The 27,339-nt window shown below is 39.4% G+C and overlaps 2 protein-coding genes across 4 annotated transcripts in view; one reads left to right on the forward strand and one right to left on the reverse strand.

Annotated features, from left to right (window-relative positions):
- Nucleotides 1-27,339, forward strand: part of LOC141429480 (dopamine D2-like receptor) — a 211,972-nt gene that overhangs the window by 105,980 nt on the left and 78,653 nt on the right. For 2 of the 3 annotated variants that reach the window (XM_074089789.1, XM_074089791.1), the window contains exon 2: nucleotides 2,232-2,276. The exons of the other annotated variant lie outside the window; for it this stretch is intronic. The gene's annotated coding sequence lies outside the window, so the exon portion shown is untranslated. The remainder of the gene's footprint in view (nucleotides 1-2,231; nucleotides 2,277-27,339) is intronic. 3 annotated transcript variants of the gene reach the window in all.
- Nucleotides 22,234-24,299, reverse strand: LOC141429877 (uncharacterized). The gene is made up of 2 exons (XM_074090436.1): nucleotides 23,328-24,299; nucleotides 22,234-22,254 (listed from the first exon to the last, which is right to left on the reverse strand). The coding sequence occupies exons 1-2, from the start codon at nucleotides 24,297-24,299 to the stop codon at nucleotides 22,234-22,236; spliced, it is 993 nt and encodes a 330-aa protein (XP_073946537.1).

Raw genomic sequence — 27,339 nt, forward strand, 5'->3', positions numbered from 1 at the left:
GTTAAAGATCCCTGAATCGGTTTAGTTTTTTTTTAAGGGTGAGTCTCCAGATAGGCCGAAGACAAAAGTCCTAGCTTTCGTTTACATAAATATCGCTTGAGTTATCAATTCAACTCAACGTTGTCGCGGGCGGGGATGCCGTGTGGGGTTGTTGGCCGATTTTCAGTCATAGTCAGGATATGAGCATGAGCAGATATGAGGAGGTTGGCTCATTGGAAATGAACTGGGTGGGCACACAGGTCTCGAATCCGCTATGCGTCTTCAGCCTCCAGCGAGATTAAGCTCGCCAGTGGGACCCCGTTAGGGGAGGTTTAACGGGTGATCGTCAGCTGGCGGCAAAGTAGGTCCATCACCTCATCCTCATCCCAGCCTGTATACGTTCTAATGCTGGGCACAGACCTCCTCTCAGAATGAGAGGGCTTAGGCCGTTGTCCCCACCCGGGCCCAGTGAAGATTGGGAACGCACACCATTGAACTACTTTGCAGGTTTGTGCATGTTCCTCATGATCCTCATGATGTTTTCCGTTATCATAAAGCTGATGGTAAATTTCAAATTTAATTACGTACATGAATTTGGAAAACTCAGAGGTGCGAGCCGGGGTTTGAACACAAGATCCTTTGCTTGAGAGACGATAAGGTCCAACCCACTAGTCCTAAAGTAGGTTCAGCGAAGGAAAATATCGTCAGAAGACCTACATGCACTTTCATAATGTCACATGGACTCATGGTGTCTAGTTCCCAGTCTGTTCTAGGCTCGCGTGAAAACCTCAAGTGAGATTATCCTTGTATCCACCAGAGAAAGAAAGCGTTTGTACCTATAACTCATACACAGATTTGTCATACAATACAAGACAACAATACAATACAATACAATAACTCTTTATCGCACACCAACATAGTAAGCAGTACAGAAAACACAAATATATACATAGAGATTTTCTAACATAAGCAATAGGCAGTCTTATTCTGATTAAAAAAAGTTACGCACAACCAATCTACATTTTGAATTTGTTTGCATATGTTTGAGACACGTGTCCCTTTTACCTGGCTTATTTTTGTCCCCAAAGGACCTCAAATGTATTTGCTTCAAATTAACATAATTTCTCGGTTGTGCTCAGTGGCTTAGAATTTTTGAGACCCTTTTTAAACTTCCATATTGGCTTTATGCCGCTATTTTATATACGGTCAAGTCGGCTAAAATATTTTAATAGCTAGCTAGCAGTAATTCCGTGCAGTAACTGATGCTGGTAAGTATACTGTCCATCCACCCATCCCAGCCTATATACGTCCCACTGCTGGGCACAGGCCTCCTCTCAGAACAAGAGGGCTTGGGCCATAGTTCCCACGCGGGCCCAGTGCTTCATTGGGAACTTCACACGCACCATTAAATTGCTTCGCAGGTTTGTGCAGGTTTCCTCATGATGTTTTCCTTCACCGTAAAGCTCGTGGTAAATTTCAAATGTAATTCCGCACATGAATTTCAAAAAACTCAGAGGTGCCAGCCGGGGTTTGAACCACCCTCTGCTTGAGAGGCGATAGGCCAAACCACTAGGCCACCACGGCTTCATCAATCAAGTATACTGTACAAGTAAAAAATTAACATGCTAGTTAATGGATGAAGACCAAAAAGTTGCACAGCGTTACGTAAAGCTGTGTTAGCACGTAGTTTTAATTTACATTAACTTTTCCATTGTGACACGAAAATTATCCATACAAATGTATGATTAATTTTCGTGTCACAATGGAAATACTTAATGGAAATTATAACTACGTGCTAACGCAGCTTTAACGGTGTGCAACTTTTTGGTCTTCACCCTAATCTCGACATCGGCAGAATCTTCATAAAGCTGATGACCATCGGGTGACACTCTTTCCCGGCCGGGATAATACCAACATGGAAATACCGACCCTGTTTATCGTGTACACGTCCATAGAAACAGACATGAGCTTCTATGAGCGTGCACACGAAAAACAGGAGCGGTATTTCGTGGGTATTTCCATGTCTGTATTATCCGGGCCGGGAAACATTGTCACCCCAACCGTCCCAAAGAATTGCATTGAAGTACATAGATTGTATGTTGATTAAGACAGACAAAGCAGATCTAAACTAAAACTATATTTTATTAGCTCATATATAAATGTACCTACATTGAAATCTTCTGTTTTGTAATTAGTGATGTTATGATATTAAATGTTTTTGTGTCCTTAATCATGATTTCTTTTTTCTACAGATTTCTTGGGGCGACTGAGATGAGCGCAGTGAAGCGAAAAGCAAAGTAAGTTTTTCTACTTATATCCTTTAATACCTAGAATACCTAAATAACTAGATACTTCTCTTTTTCTCTCGGCTACAGACACTTTAAAAATGATATCTTTTATGATTTTTTCTATTTCTTCTAGAGATGCTTAATTTGAATTATACTAATTAACAAATTCGATCAAATAATACTTTAGCCCAAAATATATTTCACCGTCGGATGTCCACCATCTTGTTCGCTAATCCTACCGTGAAGCAGCAGTGCTTGCACTGTTGTGTTTCGGCGTGGAGAGTAAGACAGCCGGTGAAATTACTGGCACTTGAGGTATCCCATCTTAGGCTTCTAGGTTGGCAACGTATCTGCAACCCCCCCTGGTCTTGCAGGTGTTGGGCGGAGGTGATCTCTTACCATCGGGAGACCCACTTGCTCGTTTGCCATCCAGTCGAATAAAAAAAACGTATAACAACATTAATTAATTGAATAAAAAGACGTGATTCATTTCTTCTAACTAAAGAAGAACGAAACTTTTTTATTCATAAAAATGAAACTAGACGTCTCGGCGGCCAGATTGTAGGCTTGCAATGCAAGACTAAAAAGTTTTTATGTTACAGTTACAAGCACAATGTTAACCCTACTGTGCTTATAATATAATTAATTACCTATATTAACATAGGAAACAGCGCGGTTTTTAGAATTTAATATTTTTATTTTAACTATTCCTTGTCTGTATATTTACGAAATAATATTTTTTGTTAGATCTAATTTACACCTATTTCATAGTTTTAATAGCTTACGCCTCAAGAATAAAATTAGTGCCCTACCTTCTCATACTGCATTATTTAGCAATAATATACTCGAAAATGGCCCCCCAGAATCTATAGTAAAGTACTGAATGAAATAATGGAAATAGAAAATTGTAATGAATTGAAGAATATCTGGTTAAAAAAGCTTACTACACAATAAAAGATTTTTTAAATGATTATAATCATTAATAAGTTAATGCCAGGTTGCTATGTATGTGGGAGCTTCATGACTAATTCCACAATTTGTATGCCTTGCGGCGCAACCTATGTTTCTCTATAGAAACAACGTTTTTTTTAACACGCCGTGTATCTGTATTGTAATTACCGGTTGAACAAATAAATGATTTTATGTTTGTATTTGTGTATGTAAAAACTACATTTTTAGTGTGCAAATTTTATACAAGACTGGCAATGAATACGTGTTCTTTTTTAAGGATAGGTAGGCCTGTCCGCAACAACCTACGTTCCTTATTCTTCTATTTCTTTTACCGAACTTCCCGATGTACCTACTGACTCTTAAAGGTATTTTTGAAGCGTAGCAGAACACATCTTAATCCCGCCAGTCAATTTTATACCCGTCAGGTTTACGATTCAAGGAAATGTTTTCAGGGCATTTTCTTGAAAATCCCCGCGTTTCCGACAGCGTAAAGAGCAAGTGCAGCCACGCAGATGTTAGATATTGTTGGTTTTAACCGGATTCAGGGAAAAGGAGTGAGATATCGATTCGACAGCAGATTTTAATTTTCTTAAATGTTAATGTCTACTTAAGTACTGATACTGACTGACAGAGATCATTTCAACATGAAACTACCGTAAGACTCACTCAATTTAACTACAGTACCACTCACTACCATGAGTTTACAGTGACCGTACTCGATGACGGCGTAAATTATTTGTAGAGGCGCTGTACAATTCTCCATACAAATAATTTACGCTTCTATTTTACGCTATCGAGTACGGTCACTGTAAACTCATGGTAGTGCTACAGTGCGCGTGCAGCAACCGCCGAGTCACGTTGCTCCAAGAAGAAGGGCTACAAATTAGCCCGAAACTAAACTCGATTTTAGACGGGAGTAATCCGGATTTCATTAAATATACCTAGCAGCGATCCCTTCAGGGATAAGTGTACCTTTGTACTTCGCACTTCTTTTGTGACTTAAATATCACGGGACAATTTACACCAATGAGGGCTATCGTTTTTTGTCTCACTAGATGGCGCTCTGTTGCGTGAGGTTTGTAAGTATGGCTTTCAAAGTCTGTTATTACGGGCGTGAAAACAAAGTTTAGATTAAAATCATATTTAATACACCTTAAAACCGTACCATAAAAATATCGAGCATGCCACAGTGTTGCATAGTCCCCGTTTTGTTCGAAAAAAAAGGGAGGACAAAGGTTTCCGAAAGACAAAACTGTCTCAAAACGCAGACATTCATTGCCCCGGAACGCATATTTGCCATAATTAATTTCAGATATTACAAAATATTCACAAAAATTTTCTAATTAAAAATAAACCCGCGTAGCTCACTCAAAAACTATGAGATTTGACATTTCGGAGACCTCACGCTACACTAGCGCCTCTAGTGGCGAATTCATTCGCGATAGCCCTCATTGACCTAGTCCCAAAGTAAGCTTAGCAAAGCTTGTGTTATGGGTATTAAGCAACGGATAAATATAATTATATAGATAGATACATACTTAAATACATAGTAAACACCCAAGACCCGAGAACAAACATTCGTATTTTCATACAAATATCTGCCCCGACACGGGAATCGAACCCGGGACCTCAAGCTTCGTAGTCAGGTTCTCTAACCACTAGGCCATCTGGTCGTCTAAACTTATCTGTATAAATTTCCTTTTTGTACAATAAAGAGTTTTGTTATTATTATTAATGAGCCAGATTTAGATGAAATTTGGTACAAGGATGATTGCGTCTCTGGAATACTACTTTTTATTTAGTTATTATTTATTTATTTATCAACAAAAAGTTACAGTATTACAGTTAAACACCAATGCGCTGTAAAATTCAAATTATACAAAACAAAAAGACATAAAATACATAAAAATTAAGAAGAAAACTAATTAGGGCTTCTTTAAAGTCATCTTCGTCGTTCGTTTATCTGTATCGGGATCGTAATAAAATTGAGGTGTTTTTATGTGAAGTAAACAAAAAACACGATGTAACTCTTACACATACGAGATAGATAGATAGACATAGGAATAGGACATAGGAATTTTATTGTATGCCGTTTTATATGAGTACAACAATACAATCTGTCGTAAAAACTTGTTAGTTTGCACATACTAAATGCTTATGGCTGTTCCGGTCGAGTTTATTGCTATCGCACGAGAAAATGCTGCAAAAATGATGGATATACTCGGAGGTTGTTATTAAATAGGACATTCATTACGACTGTGGGTATAGCCTAATTAGGTTTCCTATCATTTTATTCAATTTTCATGTGCACTAGTGTATTTTTCATATCTTTTATGCAGGTATAATATTTTAATTCAGATAAGTCTTATGTTTAGATGTTTTATTAAACCACCCTAACATTTTACATAATATAATGATAAAAACTGGCTAAGTGCAAGGTGCATTCGCGCACCGAGAGTTTCGTACAAATTTGTAACTTACCTGTGACCTATAAATAGCCAGTATTAACAGAGCCCGCTCTCCTCAAAAGTTTGCTGAAAAAATTACAAAAATTACAAACCGGCCAAGAGCGTGTCGGACACGCTCGAAATAGGTTTCCGTAGTATTTTATACGGAATCTTCCAAGTTTAGGTATATTTTATACCTTAGGCTGCTATTTACTCTTAAACTACTAATAATTCTCAAGCAAACTTAGCCGTTATAGTTTTCCTTGAAAGTTTGATATACTTGCTACCATCCTGAGTTTTAAAAAAAATTCCACCCACTTGTTTAGATTTTAGAGGGGGGGGACGCTTGATTTTAATGTAAATTTGCACTTTAAAGTTGAATATTTCGCAAACAAATCACTGAATCGAAAATTCGTCTTAGCAAGCCCCTAGCGGTTTTAAAAAACCTATCCAACGACATCCCACACTATAGGGTTGGATGAGAAAAAAAAATCACCCCCACTTTACGTCTATCGGAGGCGGAGGTAGGTACCCCAAAAAAATTTTTTTAAATTTGTTATTGTACCATTTTGTCGGCATAGTTTACATATATATCCGTGCAAAGTAACAGCTTTCTAGCATTGATAGTCCCTGAGCAAAGCCGCGGACGGACAGACAGAGAGACAGACATGGCGAAACTATAAGGGTTCCGTTTTTGCCATTTTGGCTCCGGAACCCTAAAAATAGCAATACAGTTACTATTTTACATAACACTGATTGTCCTTTGTTCGCAGTAAATATGTATTTGAAACAACTATAAACTGAGAAGTAAACTTTCTTACCAACTGTAAGAAAGACTGAACTCTAAACCTTTGTCAAAACCTCAAAAACCGCATCGCTTAGACTCCAAATATCTTCAACAGTTTAGTTTCAAACTTCAACATATCGAAAAGTCAGATTACCCTTAAGTCACTCAACCCAAATGTTACTTTATCTCAAGACATATAAAGTCTGATCTTCCATCGATCGTACGAAATACATACTACCTTTATAAGTAGACATTGATTTTACTACAGATTTGAAATGCAAAAGGTCCTGAAAACTTTACTTAAACTAAAATCTACCTTATGTTTAGGTGCAAAATGGTTATATTCCACACGTAAAACATTAGGTACACATAGAACCTTCTAATGTTGGTTTATATACAAGTTTGTGCCTCACATCATGAATCGCGGTAGTAGTTCCGCAATTATGTATTTGATTTATTAGTCCACAGTAATATTGAAGTTCTGGGCTTCGATTTGTGGAATTACTTCTAGGGTTTACGTACAGATGTATGAATAATTCGTTCCCATCATGAAAATTAGGAACACTGACGGCTATTTTCGAATGCTGCCGACGAGTTTGAAGTATGTCACACTGAGATATTATTACCCCACCATCAACTTACTTAGTACCTATACAAAAAAATCTTAAACAAGGTTTTAGTTAACCACTCTTTATCGATTATTAATCTCTCGATACGGACTTTGCCTACGCTGTCTTCATGGGTACTGAGGCAAGATTGAGACTGACTGAAGTAGTATGACAATTACGAATGTTTCCGAGAAAATACGATGGGATTATTCGCTACATCCTGTACCTACGTTGTTACGGTTTGAACGACTAAGGGTACCTAACGGAGCGCAAGTAAATGTCGTACCTAACAAACGCCTTGCTGTGTCTCGTTGAAGTTGTCTACATATTATTATCCTGCTTTAGGCACAGTCAATTTTACCCAAAGTCATTGAAATTCTATTAAGCATTTTCAACCCCCGACGCAAAAAGAGGGGTGTTATAAGTTTGACCGCTATGTGTGTCTGTCTGTGGCATCGTAGCTATTAAACGGGTGGACCGATTTAAATGCGGTTTTATTTATTTTAAAGCAGGTTTTTAGCGATGGTTCTTAGATATGTTTCATCAAAATCGGTTTAACCGTTTCTGAGATATTGAACTGTGAAGTGACAAAGTCGGGGGTTTACCGACTTTTTGTTAGTTAGGTTATATTACGCATAATATGTAGACTCAGAACTAAATATTGGAGTACCCACAAATTTATTTGATTACCTACTTTGCTATAACTATGCAAAATTACAGCATCCGGCATTAACAGACTCTAAGCTAAGCCACAGACGGACGGACGTATGGACAGACCGACAAACAGACGGACATGGTGAAACTAGAGGTTTTTTTGTAGGACTACATCATTTACTAAGTTATATTGTAAATAATAAAAATCATTCAATCTATGAGTGACTCTGCAGTAAATTCCAGCACTAGAAATCTTTTTTTTCACTATCCTCCCGCTGTTTAGGAGCTAAAGAAATATCCCGGAAAAACCTCCCCGCGTCCACCTGTACGGTATTTACCGCGCTTTCCCGGGGGAAATATGGAGCTGGGGCTTCCACTTAAATTGAAGCCATTGCTAGCGTTGCTGCCTTGCAAAATGTGAAATTGAAACTTCACAAAACTTCTTCTTTTTCTTCTGAAGTTCATCATCATCATCATCATTCCAGCCTATATACGTCCCACTGCAGGGCAGAGGCCTCCTCTCAGAACAAGAGGGCTTGGGCCATAAGTTCCCACGCGGGCCCAGTGCGGATTGGGAACTTCACACGCACCATTGAATTGCTTCGCAGGTTTGTGCAGGTTTCCTCGCGATGTTTTCCTTCACCGCAAAGCTCGTGGTAAATTTCAAATGTAATTCCGCACATGAATTTCGAAAAACTCAGAGGTGCGAGCCGGGGTTTGAACCCACGACCCTCTGCTTGAGAAGCGATAGGTCAAACCACTAGGCCACCACGGCTTCTGAAGTTGACAGTATTATAATAATAACAGGTCGGATGTTTAGTGAATAAATATGTAGAATGATGCATTAAATTTTTGATAATTTACCTCATAACTAGAAGCTAGAACTAGAACGAACAAAAAGTTGGAAAACCCCCAACTTTGTCACTTCATAGTTCAATATCTCAAAAATGGCTGAACTGATTTTAATAAAACATGTCTAAGAACCATCGCTAGAAAACCTGCTTTCAACTAAAAAAAATCGCATTCAAATCGGTCCACCCGTTTAAGAGCAACGGTGCCACAGACAGACACACGCAGACACACATAGCGGTCAAACTTATAACCCCTTTTTTGCGTCGGGGGTTGAAAATTATTAAATAAATATCATGAGACTGAAGACCAATTGACCTAGTCCTAAACTAAGCAAAGGATAAACATACTTATATAGACACACTTAGATAATGTATTCAATAATATGCAGTACAAAATAACAATAGATTTATATAGATACAATGCGTTACAAAATTCTGTGCAACACGTCTTCCTGCACTAGGGTTACCTATTAGAGAACTCTGTGTTTAAAGAAAGTAAACATAAAGCCTTTTTTCTACTCCTATACTGTAATCTGTGATTTACTTAATCACGAACAGTAACAGCACACATAACAAAATTCTGGAAAAGTCTATAAGTATTGTCTATTCCCCATAACAGCACTGTATCGTAATGTTGCTAAAACGATACTGCAACCTAGCTACATATTAGTAATCTGTGACAGGCTAAGGTGTAGCCAGTTACATATTTTATATGGCTTTTATGCAGAATAAAAACTTTCCGAACATAATCCATAGCCTGCCAACATAAGTAACGCGTATTTTTAACATCATCACTGGCAAGTAAACGTTAATCAAAAACAAAATCACTTGTTTATTGTTTGTTTACCTTCTTTTTGCGTTTGCCATACTTTTTACTCAAGTATGAAAACGTTTAAAGTTTACTATTTTTCTAATTTTGTATTGTAATTAATAAGTAGGTACCCAGTCGAAAAAAAAGTATTGTATGCGACGTTGTATAAGTAAGTCAAAAAAAGCTCGTGGCGTCTTTTTCTTACGGTGTTCGCTAAAGCTCACATCGTAACTCACGCCATTCAACTTTTTTGAACCCTGTTATACAACTGTCGCATAAAATACTATTCTTCGCTAGTCATAGAGCAATGTAAACTCAATCTCAATATCAATGAAAATCAAAGTGAAAAGTCGGAAAAGAGCGGGAAACTTAATGTGGAACGCGCAACACAAGTGTCTTATTAATTTGTATATCAAGAGTGTAGCGACCTTGAACAAGAATATGACATGACAAGAAAATAAGTTTTTGGTAAAAATATCATTTTTAATACAATTTTTTTGCTGACTGTACTTTTTGTTGACTGTACTTGTATTGTCACCCAAACTACATTTGCATACCAAATTTCAACTCGACTCCATTAACCGTTGAAGAGTTCCGTCCTGTGGAGACGATCCTGGCTGAACGACCAGGGGTTACCTAATGGTTCGCCGACTATTTTTAGGCAGATTATCGATTGGCAGACAACGTTTCACCGAGTAACGGTACGCCGATGAATTTGTACGCAGATGTATTGTTTCGCAGACTAACGTTTCGTAACTCAACCTTTAGCAGACTATTTACTTGGCATATGAGTCAGTAAGCCGTACAACTATTTACAGAAACTCGTTTAGCCTATTAATCACTACACAATTTGCACATTTGGTCGAACAACCTTTCGCTTTTGTAACGGTTGAACTATTATTTTCGCATCTTTTTGTTTCGCATGGGGACTGGCATTCAATAGCGTGAATATGTGTGGATTACACTATGGCCTTATTGGCATTTTTACACGCCGCTGACCGCGCATTTTTTATGATTTTTTTATGTACCCTCACAAGTTTCAAACGTATAACGCAAGTAATAAACGTATTTTTGACCATCATTTGTATTTATTTTACATTGGAGTTTAAACAAACCAAGTCGCGATGCTAGCAGTTCGGTTCTGGCACTTCGCCGGCCGCTACCGCGGCACGCTCGCTTCGCTCGCTCGGCTCGTGCGTTGTTGGTCGCAATTCTACCTAACACTCCTCCTCGCTGACGCTCGTCGTCGCACCTAACTTCATTTTGATAAAAGCTAGTATATTTATATAGTCAACTCAGTAAAATCCTACCTGTCGTTTGGCCGATTTTATCTACGCAGATTACGAAACAAAAATCGACTGAACATTAAATCTACTTAACAATATGAATGCCATGTGATAACTCTGCTTATCGTGTCTCGACGAACAGTTGTTCGGTTAACTGAAACAATTACGAAACAAACAATCTACTAAACGTAAATCTGCTTATCGCTATTCTTCCTACCGACTACTCGGCGAAACGAATAATAGGCGTAACGAAATTATACCAAACGTTGTTCGGCCAAAAGAAAAATCTGCCAACAGTTGTCTGCGAAACGAAAATCTGCGTAATGAAACTCGGCAAAACGACAGGTCACCGACGACCAGGATGTCACTGCCAGATTATTGTATTGTCACTCAAGTTACATAAGTATACCAAATTTCAAGTCAATCCAATTACTGAAAGTTGGTCAAATTTAACTAGCAAGATTTGATTACAGACAGACAGACAACGGGACAGGTGAAACTAAATAAAAGCTTGTAATAAAAGTATAAACTACATACAATGATAAACAAAACTTTAACGTATTCGATTTATAATTAATAATAAACTAATTTAAAATCATATTTAAAAGTAAATCAAACTAATAATATCAGTAGGACTAATAGTATCAGTAGGGTTATAGTATCTTAAAGTTTGTCAATTGTATTTTGTTAATTTTCTTTTGTACAATAAAGGGTTTACATACATACATACATACATAATAACTAAGCTATAATATAAACTAAAAAAAATAACTTATTTTCCACTTTTATTAGCAATATTCATAAAATATAGTCCGAGACGACTCCGCAAAGTAATATAGTCTACGTAGTTGGTTAACGTTGTGAGACACATTTATTCGCTAAGTTATATCGACCAAATGTAGTTTTCCCAACGAAACTAGTTTGTAACCGGTTTGGAAACATTATACTGTTTGTTGTTTGCTTCATGTTTTTCCTAAAGTACATTAAACAAAAACTAGGGGTTGAAATGTAGGAGTTACCGCCTCGAAATGACATGGGTTTCAACTACGTTGGGCGTTTTAATTCATCATCTCAGCCTATATACGTCCCACTGCTGGGCACAGGCCTCCTCTCAGAACAAGAGGGCTTGGGCCATAGGTACCACGCGGGCCCAGTGCGGATTGGGAACTTCACACGCACCATTGAATCGCTTCGCAGGTTTGTGCAGGTTTCCTCACGATGTTTTCCTTCACCGCAAAGCCCGTGGTAAACTTCAAATGTAATTCCGCACATGAATTTCGAAAAACTCAGAAGTGCGAGCCGGGGTTTGAACCCACTACCCTCTGCTTGAGAGACGATAGGTCAAACCACTAGGCCACCACGGCTTATCAATTTTAATTATTATAATGAAATACTTTATGAGTTACAGCTTTGCACGCGTGGAGAGTTAGTTAAGCAAAGGATTTTATAAAATTCGAGTTGGAAATTTCCAATAATAGTATATTACTGCAGAGGCCATGAAGTAAGGGATTGATGGACGAGTTCGGGGTAGACAATAGACCGGATAAAACGAGTCCAGCAATCCCTGTTCTGGCCGAGGCTTGTAAAGTGCTTTTCTCAAACAATGTGAGGAAATATTTCATCCATCCATCCATCCATCCATCCATTCATCCATCGCATGGCATCGCTTCGCATCGCTTCGCATCGCTTCGCATCGCTTCGCATCGCTTCGCATCGCTTCGCATCGCTTCGCATCGCTTCGCATCGCTTCGCATCGCTTCGCATCGCTTCGCATCGCTTCGCATCGCTTCGCATCGCTTCGCATCGCTTCGCATCGCTTCGCATCGCTTCGCATCGCTTCGCATCGCTTCGCATCGCTTCGCATCGCTTCGCATCGCTTCGCATCGCATCGCATCGCTTCGCATCGCATCGCATCGCTTCGCATCGCAGTATCGCAAATGCTTATAGAGTAGTGGTGGTTGGCTGTTCGTAATTTTTCCTTTGTCAGTTTAATATTAGTAAGCAAAATTAAAAAGTTAGAGCAGCGGACAATAATGGATTTTCATACATACTTCATGGCCTAGGCCAAGAAGTTATGTAGGGAGGTGGTAGGGAGCCATAAATGAGAAGCTTCATGTCTCCATTTCGTGACATTAACGCATACATTTTCGAGCATGTTTGAGAAAAAAATTATAGTGATCTTCATTTTAGACATAAAGTTGAGATGCCTTCGTCATGTAGTGATTCTAGTTCTCACGTGCATGATATACGTACATCTACGTCTGTTCGACACATACAACATGTTAATTTTGATTTCCGTTAATTTTTCGCGTAACTCTTATTGTTTAACATAATCAAGAATTAATGTAACTGTGCAGAGTAAAACAGCGTATAGTGTTAATTTAGCGCAGTGTTTTCCAACCTTTTTCATGACACAATGAGAATTTTTTTCTCATTGAAATTAATAAGTATACTTGCGCGAAAATAATTATAGATATTATACAAGATAAATTATATAATAAGATTTTATATTGTACGTCCGAAATGGACAAACTGTTGAGACATTTGTAAACACCGTACACAGTTATAACAATAAAGTTTATTTCTATTTCTATTTCTATTTCTATTTCTATTTCTACACGACCCCTTTAGTATGAATAAATATTTCACGACCGTACCCGTTGTTTTTTTTTTCGTGTTTTTTATTTTGTGACAAATATAAAACGTATTTACTTAATAAATATTTTCAAACTTTTTTTTACTGAAGTAGTGTTCTCAGCATCTAATAGGGGCTCCGCGACCCCCCTTAAGAGCTTCGCGACCCCCCAGGGGGTCATGAACCACAGGTTAAAAAACACTGATTTAGCATATAAGTGTGGTATAAGTCATATATCCTTCGTCAAAATTATGAAATGTACAATTTGACTTTGCATGAGGGACAGAGGAGGTGACCCGCGTTCCGGGTCGTACTTGGTCCAGTGGGTCTCTTTGGCTATACAACGGGGTAACCGCTAGGGTAATGGGTACGTTTGGGCCAAGTACAATTCGGACGGGTATTGAGTAGTTTTTTTTTTCGTTTTGATTTTTTGATTTGGCATTGTTTTGTTTAATTTAATTTAATTAGTATACTAATTTATAACGAATTGATGTACCTAATTTATGTGAATGAAATAAATTTATTAATTTGTCTTTTAATAATAACTAAGGTTATATTAAAAAGTTCAAAGTTTCACTAGGCCCTAGTGGTTTGACCTATCGCCTCTGAAGCAGAGGATCGTGGGTTCAAACCCCGGCTCGCACCTCTGGGTTTTTCGAAATTCATGTGCGCGAATCACATTTGATATTTACCACGAGCTTTACGGTGAAGGAAAACATCGTGAGGAAACCTGCACAAACCTGCGAAGCAATTCAATGGTGTGTGTGAAGTTCCCAATCCGCACTGGGCCCGCGTGGGAACTACGGCCCAAGCCCTCTGATTCTGAGAGGAGGCCTGTGCCCAGCAGTGGGACGTATATAGGCTGGGATGATGAACCAACAAAAAGTTGGAAAACCCACGACATTCTCACTTCAAAGTTCAATATCTCTAAAACGGCTGAACCGATTTTAATAAAACATGTCTAAGAACCATCGCTAAAAAACCTGTATTCAAATCGGTTCAGCCTTTGAGTAGTTATGAGAGGACATAGGAATAGATATACATACATACACACATACGCGTCAAACACATAACCCTCCTTCTTCGCAGTCGGGTAAAAATTCAGGATGGTAGTAAGTAGGTATATCAAACTTAGAAGGAAAACATAACGGTTAAGTTTTCTTGAGAATTATTAGTAGTTTAAGAGTAAATAGCAGCCTAAGGTATAAAATATATCTAAACTTGGAATATTCCGTACAAAATACGAAATCCTTAGAAAAATATTGCTTAATTTTTTCGTAATGGCTACGGAACCCTATTTCGGGCGTGTCCGACACGCCCTTGGCCGGCTTTTTTGATTGATGATTTATAACGTGTAAAAACAAACACTTCCTTTAAAGTGCCCGAACAATCGTTCTACTTTGTGTCCGCACTAACTGAAAATGATTGTTTTTCAGCTCAGCACAGCTCGTAAACCGGTTTACGGCACTTTTGTTTACCGCTACGTGAAATGTAGGTTCATTTGGATACTTGTAGAATACAGATGCCATTGTGTTGCTAAAGTAAACAAATAAAATAGTTAATAAACTTTAGAGAGTCTCTCTTGTAACTAATGTGTCATCGCGACCTATATACGTCCCACTGCTGGGCACAGGCCCCCTCTCAGAGTGAGAGGGCTTGGGCCGTAGTGCCCACGCGGGCCCAGTGCGGATTGGAAATTGTATACCATTGAATTGCTTCGCAGGTTGTGCAGGTTTCCTCACTATATACTACGAAATGCAAAATTCGAGCTTCGTATCTTGCCGTCCCGCTCACGGCGTCCCGCTCGCGTGAGCGGGAACGCTAACATTATTTAATATGAGAGTGAGAGGGACGGGATATGACACGAACTTCGATTTTCTAATTTCATAATAGCCTGCGCGTTTACGAAATGCGTGAAAAGGCCCTCAGATTAGTCGGATTTTGTATAATATTTTAAAAGTGATTTTCACTCATAATTAAAATACCACAAACGGGACTGCTGGACATAGGCTTCCCCCAGCCAGGCCTTGGGGGAGGCCTATGTCCAGCAGTTGGGGGAAGCCTATTTCCAGCAGTTGGGGGAGGCCTATGTCCAGCAGTGGACGTCTTTCAGCTGACATGATGATGATGATGATAAAACGGGACTCATCACGCTAAACACACGAGTAATATTTACCTCGACGTTTCTACCACATTACAGTGGCCGTGGTCACGAGTAGACTGAAGTGTGGGGGATTTTATGTCTTGATTTTTTTATGTTTTTATTTTTTGACTTTGTTGGGAGTCGGGAGGACATACTAAAATTCGGGAGAATCCCACCGAACCTGAACCATCTGGCATCCCCATTCGTTTGATTAGTCGAGTGTGAGTCGAGTCGATCGGGTTACGATACGCGGACGAAATAGTTGACGTTAATTTGACAAGCAAACTACACTCACAAAAGTTGTTGCGCAAACGTGCCGCTAGAGGCGCTGTTCGTGTTTCCACGCAAATTAAGATTTTAACGCAAACGCGATCGAGACGTATTTTGTGACCGAAAAAATACACTAAGGGGCTGTTTCACCATCCATTGATTAGTGATAAGTGACGGTTAAATGTGATGCCGTCTCTATTTGTTTTGTTCGAATAGACGGAGACGGCATCATATTTAACCGTCAGTTAACACTAATCAATGGATGGTGCAACAGCCCCTAAGGGTACTGTATTTTACTTCAATGGGTGCAAACTTACACGTTATTTTATGAAAAATGGTATGAGTCGCGACAGATTCATTTTAAGGGTCGTGATTTTAATAACATGACTAGAAGCTACGTCCATTGTCGGGGTAAGAAAAGATGAGAACGAGCCGGGAAAATAACAAAAAGTAACAGTACATTGTTATCCATCTGATAATGCCTTCTATAAATATTAAACAACAATTTATCTTTACAATCTTTAACAATCCTAAGGCTGTTTTCCAAGCAAGTCTATATTTTGCTATTAAAAGTGTTTTTTTTTTTTTATACGACTGGATGGCAAACGAGCAAGTGGGTCTCCTGATGGTAAGAGATCACCACCGCCCATAAACATCTGCAAACCAGGGGAATTGCAGATGCGTTGCCAACCTAGAGGCCTAAGATAGGATACCTCAAGTGCCAGTAATTTCACCGGCTGTCTTACTCTCCACGCCGAAACACAACAGTGCAAGCACTGCTGCTTCACGGCAGGATTAGCGAGCAAGATGGTGGTAGCAATCCGGGTGGACCTTGCACAAGGTCCTACCACCTGCAACATATTCACATATTGCACTGCATATTCTAGTTCTAATACATTTTGACAATACTAACCATCTCGGCCTAAGATACATATTTATTATACAGCGTGTGTCATTGATACAACCTCAAACTTTAAGGGTACTTAGTAAAGGCCCTAATAATCGCACTTTATTATGTTTTAGTACAAAAATTTAGACTCATTATTTTCCTTATAACCTAACCTACATAAAGTTGGAAAACCCCCGACATTGTCACTTTAAAGTTCAATATCTCAGAAGCGGCTCAACTGATTTTGATATAAACATGTCTTAAAAACAATGCTAGAAAACCTGCTTTCAAATAAAAAATCGATTCACCCATTTTAGCTAAGGTGCCACAGACAGACACACATAACGGTCAAACTTTTAACACCCCTCTTTTTTATATATCTGAGCAAAGCCGCGGACCGACGGACAGACAGACAGACAGACATGGCGAAACTATAAGGGTTCCGTTTTTGCCATTTTGGCTCCAGAAACTTAAAAAAATGACTTACGGGTATCTTTTACAACTAAGTACTCAGAAAGCAAACAACAAACTAGGAAACAAACAAGTATCACGAACGATAATATTTAATTTCCAATTTCGAACTAAAATCATCAAATGCAAAGCTGTCGAAGCAGCTTCACCCACGCGACCAGTGGGGGCACACTTAAAACGTCACCTTTTCACGTACACGCCAGCGCCTCTGGCGACAAAATGATAGCACTAAATTGACAAATGTGTCAAACGTGGACTTGAAAAATTCAGTCTGTCCGCCATCTTTCCACTGTATGTTGGCTGTCTGGCTTTCGCCAATGATTTTTTAAGTTTACTTATCTGATTTTGTGCTGTTTTCTTCAAGTTGTATTACATTGCTTCGCTTGGGTGACCAAGTGAAGTGACCACCATAAATTCGTTTGCTTTCCGGCCTCGCGATGTAATGCAACTTGCGCAATTTTCTTACAGGTCTAAACTGGGCTTTATAGACGTTAAGCTTGTTGTGTGCGTGCATGTACATGTGTGTGTTATGTCAGATTTAGTTCTTCAGCTAGCTACCAGATAGCGCTTGTTACCATACATGCAAATTTGACCATAGAGTTGCCACTCTTTTTCTATATTGGTACTAATACTCTTTGCACGCGACCCTAAAATCTTTTTGTAAAGAGTTTAAACTCAACTCACAATTCCTGTCACGTAGGGAGGGGCGGCCAGATGCCCGCCGTTTTACGATTCGTGCTGTGCCGACTTTCCCGATTGTTTACGGTTATTCCCGGCCCTACGATATTCACAGCGCGTTAGCAATCGGATCCGCTTTGTAATAAAACTGGACAAGTGCGCGTCGCTCTATCTATTACAAAGAGATCCGTACAGTGAAACAGATCTTATATGACAAATCACTTATGCTGTAAATGATTTTTTTTGATCGTAGAAACATGAGATATAGACCAATCGACGCAGATTTTTTTTGTACTAGAATATTAAAAAAAACGATTTTGGTGGATGGGCCGGGTTACATACAGCATTTCTGCTTTCCAGCGACGATATTATAACATTTAATGCGATATAGGTCAATTTAATGCAATAAATTAAAATCTCAAATGAAATTAAAATAACATTAAAAAAATGCGTAAAAAAAGTTTTTGATACGCCTTTAAAAGAAAATTATACTTATAGCCGTTTTGCCAACTTGTCTACGGAACCTTAAATATTCACTCATTGAAAGTTAGGGTACGTTTTATACGTTTATGTTGAAGGGTAGGTACATGCGGGTGCTGTGAGCATGAAAAGTCAAAGCTTTGTTCTTATTGTTTATTTATGTTGGGTGTCAAATATGTTGGTTTGTGTTGGTAATTTGTTTGTTTTGTATGTATGTTGGGATTGGTGTTGATTGGTGTAGTTTAGTGCTCTATTTTGAACGTTCACTTCCAGAAATGTCGTTGCTATTTTTAAACCGCCTGATCTAAGTTAGTGTTTTGAGTCCGTTTTATTTCAAATTCTGACTTATAGAAATAGAAACGTTTATTCGATAATTCGCAAATTACATAAGTACACAAAATAAAACAAGTATAAAATAAATATTAATGACAGTATTTGCGAAATCGCGAAACGGTCACAGCTCAGCATAGTGTTGGCCTTAGAGGCCACTGACTTATCCGGAGGCAATTTTATTCTTAAAGCGTTTAGAATACCTTAAAATGTTTTTTAGTCATTTTATAAGAATACCTAACCGTGGTGGCCTAGTGGTTTGTCCTATGGACTGTCAAGCAGAGGATCGTGGGTTCAAACTCCGGCTCGCACCTCTTAGTTTTTCGAAATTCATGTGCGAGTAAGTAGTAACTTATCTCAAAATATTCCAAATCATCTAAATCGGTTCAGTGGTTTAAGCGTGAAGCAGCAGACATACTAGGTATTTACACATTTATTTTCTTATTAAGGATTCGCTGTGACCGTCCAATTATTCCAACCAAAGAACATTCACAATAAATGTATAAAGTAAGTACTTGAAAGAACGTACCTATAAATTATAACTCAATGTTTTCACTACGTTTCGTTTCAAGGAATACCTATTACGAAAGAATTTAGCGTAACTCGTTTGAAATTAAAGTAAAAGGAATATTCCATTCTACGGTACCGCTGTTTAGGGTCCTCAGGGGTATTACGAAGTTTCATGTTCGTTTTAGTGTATCCAAAAGTGAACCGTATTCTTAAGGGTGGAAGGTAAACTTTTACAAAGCGAAATGTAGAATTTTTAAGAAGTAAGAGAATGGTATTTATTTTTGACCGGCATGTGTGTAATATATAGTTTTAATCTAGTGTTGGACTGCTTATTTATGTTTTGGATTTTATATTCTGTAACATTGCTATGCTATTTTGAACATGAAACTACCGTGAGACTCACTCATATTAAATATAATGACCCGGATAACTCACGTCTTAAATCGAGTTTAGCTCGACATGTTTCGGGCTAATCCGTAGCCCTTCGTCTTAGGAGACACAGCACGTCTTAGGAGCGCAGGGTGCGCGTGTTGCAGCAGCCGCTAAGTCGCGTTGCTCCTAAGACGAAGGGTTACGGATTAGCCCGAAACATGTCGAGCTAAACTCGATTTAAGACGTGAGTTATCCGGGTCATTATATTTAATATTGCTATGCTATTTTATTCAGGTTTGTAAATGTGTGAATTGTGAAAGTTTTAAAAGCAGTACTGATAGAGAATATGCTGCTCTTGGCAGAACAGAGAATTCTGCGGAATACATAGTAAACACCCAAGACCCGAAAACAAACATTCGTATTTTTCATACAAATATCTGCCCTGACACGGGAATCGAACCCGGTACCTCAAGCTTCGTAGTCAGGTTCTCTACCCACTAGGCCATCAAAAAAAAATACAAAAGTTTAAAAAATATATAAAAGTTTATCACGCATAGTTATTTGAGTAGACACATTAACTTATAAATTAAGAAGAGTTCTATCAGAACACATTTCTAATTTTCATTCATTTTTTATGGAATAATCGAGAAAAACTAGCAAAAATGCAACGTTGCCAGCTCAGCAGGTATAAACGCTCTTAACGCTTCAGCATTATGCTGAGCCAGTGTTCGATTCACAACCGCAATGATACATACTTTCCTACGTGTTGTCTATTTGTACTTAATACTATTTAATTGTTGAGTTGAGTTTCTTGCCGGATTCTTCTCAGCAGAGGTTTTTCCAAACCGGTGGTAGTTTTTTTTTTGACATTCATAAGTGCTTGTTATAGCCTAAATTGAATAAAGATATTTTGACTTTGACTTTGACTTTGCAGTGTCTTGTGTTGTGAATAATAATAATACATTTAGTATTTTCTTTTTCTTTCTTTCTTTTATATTATATTACGTTTGATACCATTGTTGTTCCCGATTGCTTGTTACGGATATTTTTTACAAGACTTTGATCCAACTGACATGAGTTTGTGATGTGTCAGCTAACGCTTGAGTGGCAGTTTGTGTCAAAATAATAATACACTGAGAAAAATAAGGAAAATCTTTACGTTAAATCTGAAAAGAAACTGCTACTGTTAAGAAAAGTTTGGTTAAGTTAAGAGGGGAATAAGATTGTAGTTGATTTCTTTATGGGATATCATGTATGGGGGTATGTCTTTCATTTCATTTCCACTTGTAATTGTTAGTTCTGTTTTGACTGATGAAGAATAATTTCAGGTAGTAAGTTTGCCTACCGTACCAAATAAATGTTTAGACTAAACAATTGCCGTTTAATCATCATCATCATCATCACCATCCCAGCCTATATACGTCCCACTGCTGGGCATAGGCCTCCTCTCAGAACAAGAGGGCTTGGGCCATAGTTCCCACGCGGGCCCAGTGCGGATTGGGAACTTCGCTTCGCAGGTTTGTGCAGGTTTCCTCACGATGTTTTCCTTCACCGCAAAGCTCGTGGTAAATTTCAAATGTAATTCCGCACATGAATTTCGAAAAACTCAGAGGTGCGAGCCGGGGTGCCGGTAAATACCACTGTACAATTGACTTCAAAAAGCCCCTTTTTTATTTTGTTATAACTTTTAAATCACATAGTAATTCACACTACATATATTGTATTCATTTTAAGTGCCTACCTATTGAAATTCAAAAGATTCAGTCACCTGTGACATATGTATGGACTTGTGAAAGAATATGCAAAAGCTGAAGTGACCATGGGCGGGCCACGTCGTTCGTAGAACAGATAATCGTTGGGGGAGAAAAGTCTTCGAGTGGTGACCACGAACTGGAAGACGAAGCATTCACAGGCTTTTCACTAGATGAACTGACGACATCGCGTGGGCAATCGGTGGATGCGAGTGACGAGTTGTCGTTCATTGTGGCGGCGTTCTAAGGGGGACCCTTTGTTCATCAGTGGACGTCTTCCAACTATGATGATGATGACAGACGAACAGACAACAGAATTTAAGTACCTAATAGGATCCCATTGGTACCCATCTTGGGTACAGAGTCCCAAATGTATAGTAATAGTAGTTTTACAGGTGGTAGGACCTAGTGCAAGGTCCGCCCGGATTGCTACCACCATGTTGCTCGCTAATCCTGCCGTGAAGCAGCAGTGCTTGCACTGTTGTGTTTCGACGTGGAGAGTAAGACAGCCGGTGAAATTACTGGCACTTGAGGTATCCCATCTTAGGCCTCTAGGTTGGCAACGCATCTGCAATGCTCCTGGGGTTGCAGATGTTTATGGGCGGTGGTGATCTCTTAACATCAGGGCCCACATGCTCGTTTGCCATCCAGTCGAATAAAAAAACTGTGTAGTATATCTTTGTAGCGGTCCGAGGGTCACCAACGGTGCTAGCTGAAAATCAGCGCTGGGGTGTTTATTATTAACGCTTCAGCATTATGCTGAGCCAGTGTCCGATTCACAATCTCAATGGCACATACTTTCCTACGTATTGTCCATTTGTACTTAATACTATGGTTGTGTCTTGTGTTGTAAATAAATCTATTTTCTTTCTTTCTTTTAATAACTGCTCCTAATCACCACCTACCAAGATAGCACCTCAAGGCTAAAAGAAACCTTAAGGGGGATCAGATTAAATGGAATTAACAGTAAAATTTTCAGAATTACACATCTGCGTTTCTGAACAATTCTCTAGATTACATTACGGTGAATAATAAATGGCAATTAAGTTGTCTCTGAGAGCGACTGGAATAAGATTAAGGTGGAATATGTCGGGATTTCTTGTATTTGCGGTTATTTTACTTAAAGTGGTTTGCGTTTTATTAAATTTTAATTTAGGTTTGAGTGGTCGGTGTTTGCTCATTTGGAATTGTCTTGTAATTGATAAAATGATTATAGTATAAAAGGATAATTTTAAATAGAAGCTTAAGCATCGAGCTTGTATTTAAAATTCACCAGAGCCGGTTAATATTAACTTGCAAAACTTTAATAAAGCAAATAAATGTACCTACCTATCGACGATGAAGTACCTATAATATATCATTTATAAGCTTTTACCCGCGGCTTCGCACGCGTAAACTATTTGGTCTGGTAGTTGCAATTGAAATTTTCGGGATTTTACAAAATTCCCCTGGAAATTTCCAAAATTTATATCGTGGTCTTCATTGAGGTTATGTTGTGAATAACTGTACAAAATTCAAGACTCTAAACCCAGTGCTGAAATTTCAAAATTCCATGACTAAGCTCATAGGTTATTATTTCAAGATTTTATCCCTATCCCATGGGAATATCGGGGTATAAAATAGCCTATGTGTTATTCCAGAGGTCCAGCTACCTACATACCAAATTTAATGACCTAGGCCCAGCGGTTGTTATTTCAAGATTTTATCCCTAGGTATCCAGTGGGAATATCGGGTCAAAAAGTCGCCTATGTGTTATTCCAGATGTCCAACTACCGACATACTAAATTTCATGACTCTAAGCCCAGCGGTTGTTATTTCAAGATTTTATAATAATAATAATAATAATAAATTCATTTATTTCGGGCAACTTGGCCCATACAATAAATACCTTACAGACTAACATACATATTTATAATCAATATTTAAAACTAATTAATTTGGTGACAAAACGGCGTGACCCCGTTGAGTCACCGTCCCCGACGTCGCATTCATCTGCGGCATGGTGCCCCGGAACCGCCGGAACACGACGTCTTTCGGCCAGAAGGCAGCACTCGCGATGGTCCCCATCAGCAGCCGCGGCACGCGCACCACAAACGAGCTGAAGTGCACGTAGTGGCGCGACTGCAGCTGGAACACCCTCAGCGTGTATCCGCTCTTCCGGCGGACGTATTCCACCACATCTGCGACTGCGACGGTGTGATGCAGACGCGACACATACAGTGCCGTATTCGGTGTGGCCGCCCTCAGCCCGGAGCCTGGATCCGGTTCAGCAGAGCCACACAGACTCTTACAAGGTTTCTTGCGAGCCTTGCTTTTCTTCTGCACCAATATGAACCCCTCCTCGTCCACTTTAGTGCTCAAGGGCCTGTTCGGCGTCGAAGTAGCCCTCGGTTCAGTAGCCTTAGGCGGCGCAGGAGGCTGGCGCGGCGCGGCGGCTCGGCCGGCCGCGTCAGCATACCGCGCCCAGCTGGCTGCTTGTTGGCGGAGTGCTGCGGCCCGCGCGGGGGCGCGCGGGCGGCGGGCGGCGGGCGGAACACGAGGCCCAGGCCTCTCACGTTGCACCGGCGGTCGTTTCGACTCGAAACTTGATACCGCTGAATCAGCATCTGCTTCCAGTCGATTGTTTACATTAGAATTCGACGCATCAACAGGTGACCGAGTTACCGGGGCACTATTGCGTAAACTGGTGATTTCTTTACGCAACTCGGTGATAGTATCCTGCGATACATCGAATTTTCTTGAAAGTTCGGCCAGATTTGCCTTAAGGGTCACGATGTCCTTTAGCAAAGTGGTGACGTCGACGTGGTCGAATGTGACCGGGGGCAGCTTCCGCAGCTCCTTTGCCACAAAAGAGGGCACTTCGTCCGGATCGGTCGCCTTGAACATCGTGATGATGTCCTGGAGACTCTTTATTCCTCCATCCCTTCTGCGAGACGGCATCTGGTCGGCCTTGCCGAGCGTCTGGAAGAGTAGCGCCTTGCCACTGCAAATCTCATCCTCTTTGAAGTTGGACTTGCAGATCTGCACGATGCTGACTTCATCCATGGTGTCGATGGCGTTTTGAATGAACGCCAACAGTTCATTCGCAATGAGTTGTTGCGAACTCATAGCGACGTCAACGGGCAGCGGCTAGGCCGCGCTACGCGATTTCGCAATCTTTCGGTGCAGTGAGTGAGTGAGTTTATCCCTATCCCGTGGGAATATTGGGATAAAAACTATCCTATGTTTTAATCCAGGTTATAAACTAACTTTTCGCCAAATTTCATCCAAATCCGTCAAGCCGTTTCAGCATAAAGAAGTAACAAACATACTCACTCACTCACTCACTCACTCACTCACAAACTTTCACATTTATAATATTAGTAGGAGTAGGATAGTAGGATTGGTAGGTTAACCTCTTAAAGGTTACAGCTCATTACAGCCACCCGGCCTCCGACCAGCACCGCCTCGCCTCGAGCGGTTAGTATTCTTCATATGGATTTGTATGGGCATGCGCTCACTACATCAACTCCGTAGCGTCACCGGATCGCCTCTCTCGCGAGGTTGCCATGCGCGGACGGCGAATGGACCACTCGCTGCCCGCACGCTTGCGATGCGGCGCTCTCCACCAGGGATGTTACGGAGCTCCGATTCCGTTTCCGTTAAGTCGGAACTTCCGTTTGATATTAAACATCCGTTTCGGTTCCGGTTCCGTTACTTTTGAAACGGTAGTTAGGTATATCGGATGTCGACCGCGGCGATTGGATATGAGCGGCGTACATCAAAAACCAACAGAAGGCTAATTTAATTACCTATGTAATGCTTGCCGCATCTCACATTCTATTCGGTACTGTATATATGTAGACAGTGTACACTTGAACCAACTAAATCTTGACCCACTGTTGAACCTTTTCGTAGAAAAAGTCATAGTGACATCGCTTTACGTCACTCTCCACCAGGGATGTTACGGAGCTCCGATTCCGTTTCCGTTAAGTCGGAACTTCCGTTTGATATTAAACATCCGTTTCGGTTCCGGTTCCGTTACTTTTGAAACGGTAGTTAGGTATATCGGATGTCGACCGCGGCGATTGGATATGAGCGGCGTACATCAAAAACCAACAGAAGGCTAATTTAATTACCTATGTAACGTTTCTGATACTCGCGATCACAATTTAATGACAGTTTTTGTATGCGAAAACTGTCATTTGATTGTGATCGCGAGTGTCAGAAACATTACGCAATAGACCCTCAGGTTTACTAGACCCACCCTTAACTGCTCGTCCATCTATCACTCAGGCTCCGATTCTGGTTCCTTGCTGACGTAACACCGAAGGGACAACTCAACAGACAGACAAAAAATTAATATTTTCAGACATTTCATATTGGTTTTTAGGACAACGGGAAATATCTTATAGGTTTTGGTTAGGGCGATTTGTATGTATAAACGGCTTTTTAATGGCTGTATTTTTTTTTTTGATTGATTTCCTCTTCAGGTACGTAACCCTTAAAAGAACACTTAGCGAAGCGACCAGGTATTGTATTAATGATAAACTGAATGTTGATATTTCTAGTAATCGTTAAATTTTACCTTAAAACTGGCACTTTTAAATTAAACTTCTATTTTCAACAGTATAAAAGTACGGAAATATACCATTGTTCTACCCTCGTCATCACTAATTACAGACATTAGCTGGCCACGGATTGATGTCCGGGGTTTTTCTGGCTCCGTATGGCACCCGGCGGCAGCTGTTAACGAAAAAATGCTAACGGCCCGGTACCGGATTAGAAGGTTAGAAGAATGATTAGGTGAATGGTAATAGATAATGATGAATGGTCAGAAGATTAGAAGGATGCTGTTATTAATAAGGCGTCATGTAAAAAATTAAATAATAAATAAGTGTTGGTTTAGGCGGTGGATTAGGTAAGAAAGTTTTTTTTATGCATGCATGGAGAAATAAACTACTGTTTATAATAGTGTATCTCTCGTATAGGTAGAGCCATTCACAATGACGCGTGCCGTGGTTCTTATTACAGTGTCATTAATGTCTAATTTTGACAAAATCACGCGTCTTCGTGGATGGCACTAAGTTAACAGTGAGTTCATAAACTTGTGAGGAAAAATTTGATCAAAAATATGTGAACACGTCTCTTGTAGTAGAGTCGTGTTCAGATATTTTCGTTAAAATTTTTGCTCGCAAGTGTATGAACTCGACTGTACCTATTTATATTTAGTTAAATCAATGGGGAGAACCTCAACCACAGAAGTGGATATTAGGTAGACGGAACTGGTATCGTAAGGAACATTTTAAGACTTTGACACTTGTATTACGGTTGTGGTTGGTTATCTAAATGAACCTATCGCAACCAAGACTGTAACGTCAAACAAGCGAACTTCTCAATACCAATATTACCTGTATTAGCGATATTTGCCTGTCAAGAAACCAATTGAAACTCATTGGGTACTTATGAAATTTATTTACACATTGTTTTAATTTTAAACCCTCTATGTATAACAGTGTTATGTATCAAAAAAGTTTTAATTTACCGCCACCAGGTATTTTTGATATTTACGTACGAGTAGTTTGTCTTGCTGCATATATGTATTAGTTTGTTTATGCATAAAAATGAACCAGTGTATTTTACCGCACATGAGTACGCATAAAAATAAATATTAAGAAACTCCGCCTGTTAGGTGGTTTCATAAAGTCTGACTTGTATTTTAATGCTTCTCATTATGTACCAGTCAGTTATGTAAATACTTACTATTAAAAAAAAACTTGCTCCTCCCACAAAAGATCCTATTTACATCGCGATCTATTAATACACATCAGGAGACACTTTGTTAAAAACCCCTTAGCATTATTCAAAACTGCGCGCCTAATACATGGGTATACTTTTCATCTCAAACCTTTTCCTTCTTCGTTAGAACCCCATTCAGCGGAATTACGCGAATCATGAAAAAGGCCAAGGATTACAAAGACAAAATGTATAGGTATCTGAGACCCAGTTTTTCAACGACTTTGGAATCTTTTAACTTCGGCAGGATTCTTGCAATCTTTGTTAAGAAGCTTTATGGCTTAGGGAAATTTGTCAATTTAAATTCTACGGGCCGTAAATACAGTTTATTCTTTTAGAATCTTGACTAGTTTGAGTTTGGGGGAGGCTCCGT

The sequence above is a fragment of the Choristoneura fumiferana genome, chromosome 7, assembly GCF_025370935.1.
Source record: "Choristoneura fumiferana chromosome 7, NRCan_CFum_1, whole genome shotgun sequence".
Lineage (NCBI taxonomy): Eukaryota > Metazoa > Arthropoda > Insecta > Lepidoptera > Tortricidae > Choristoneura > Choristoneura fumiferana.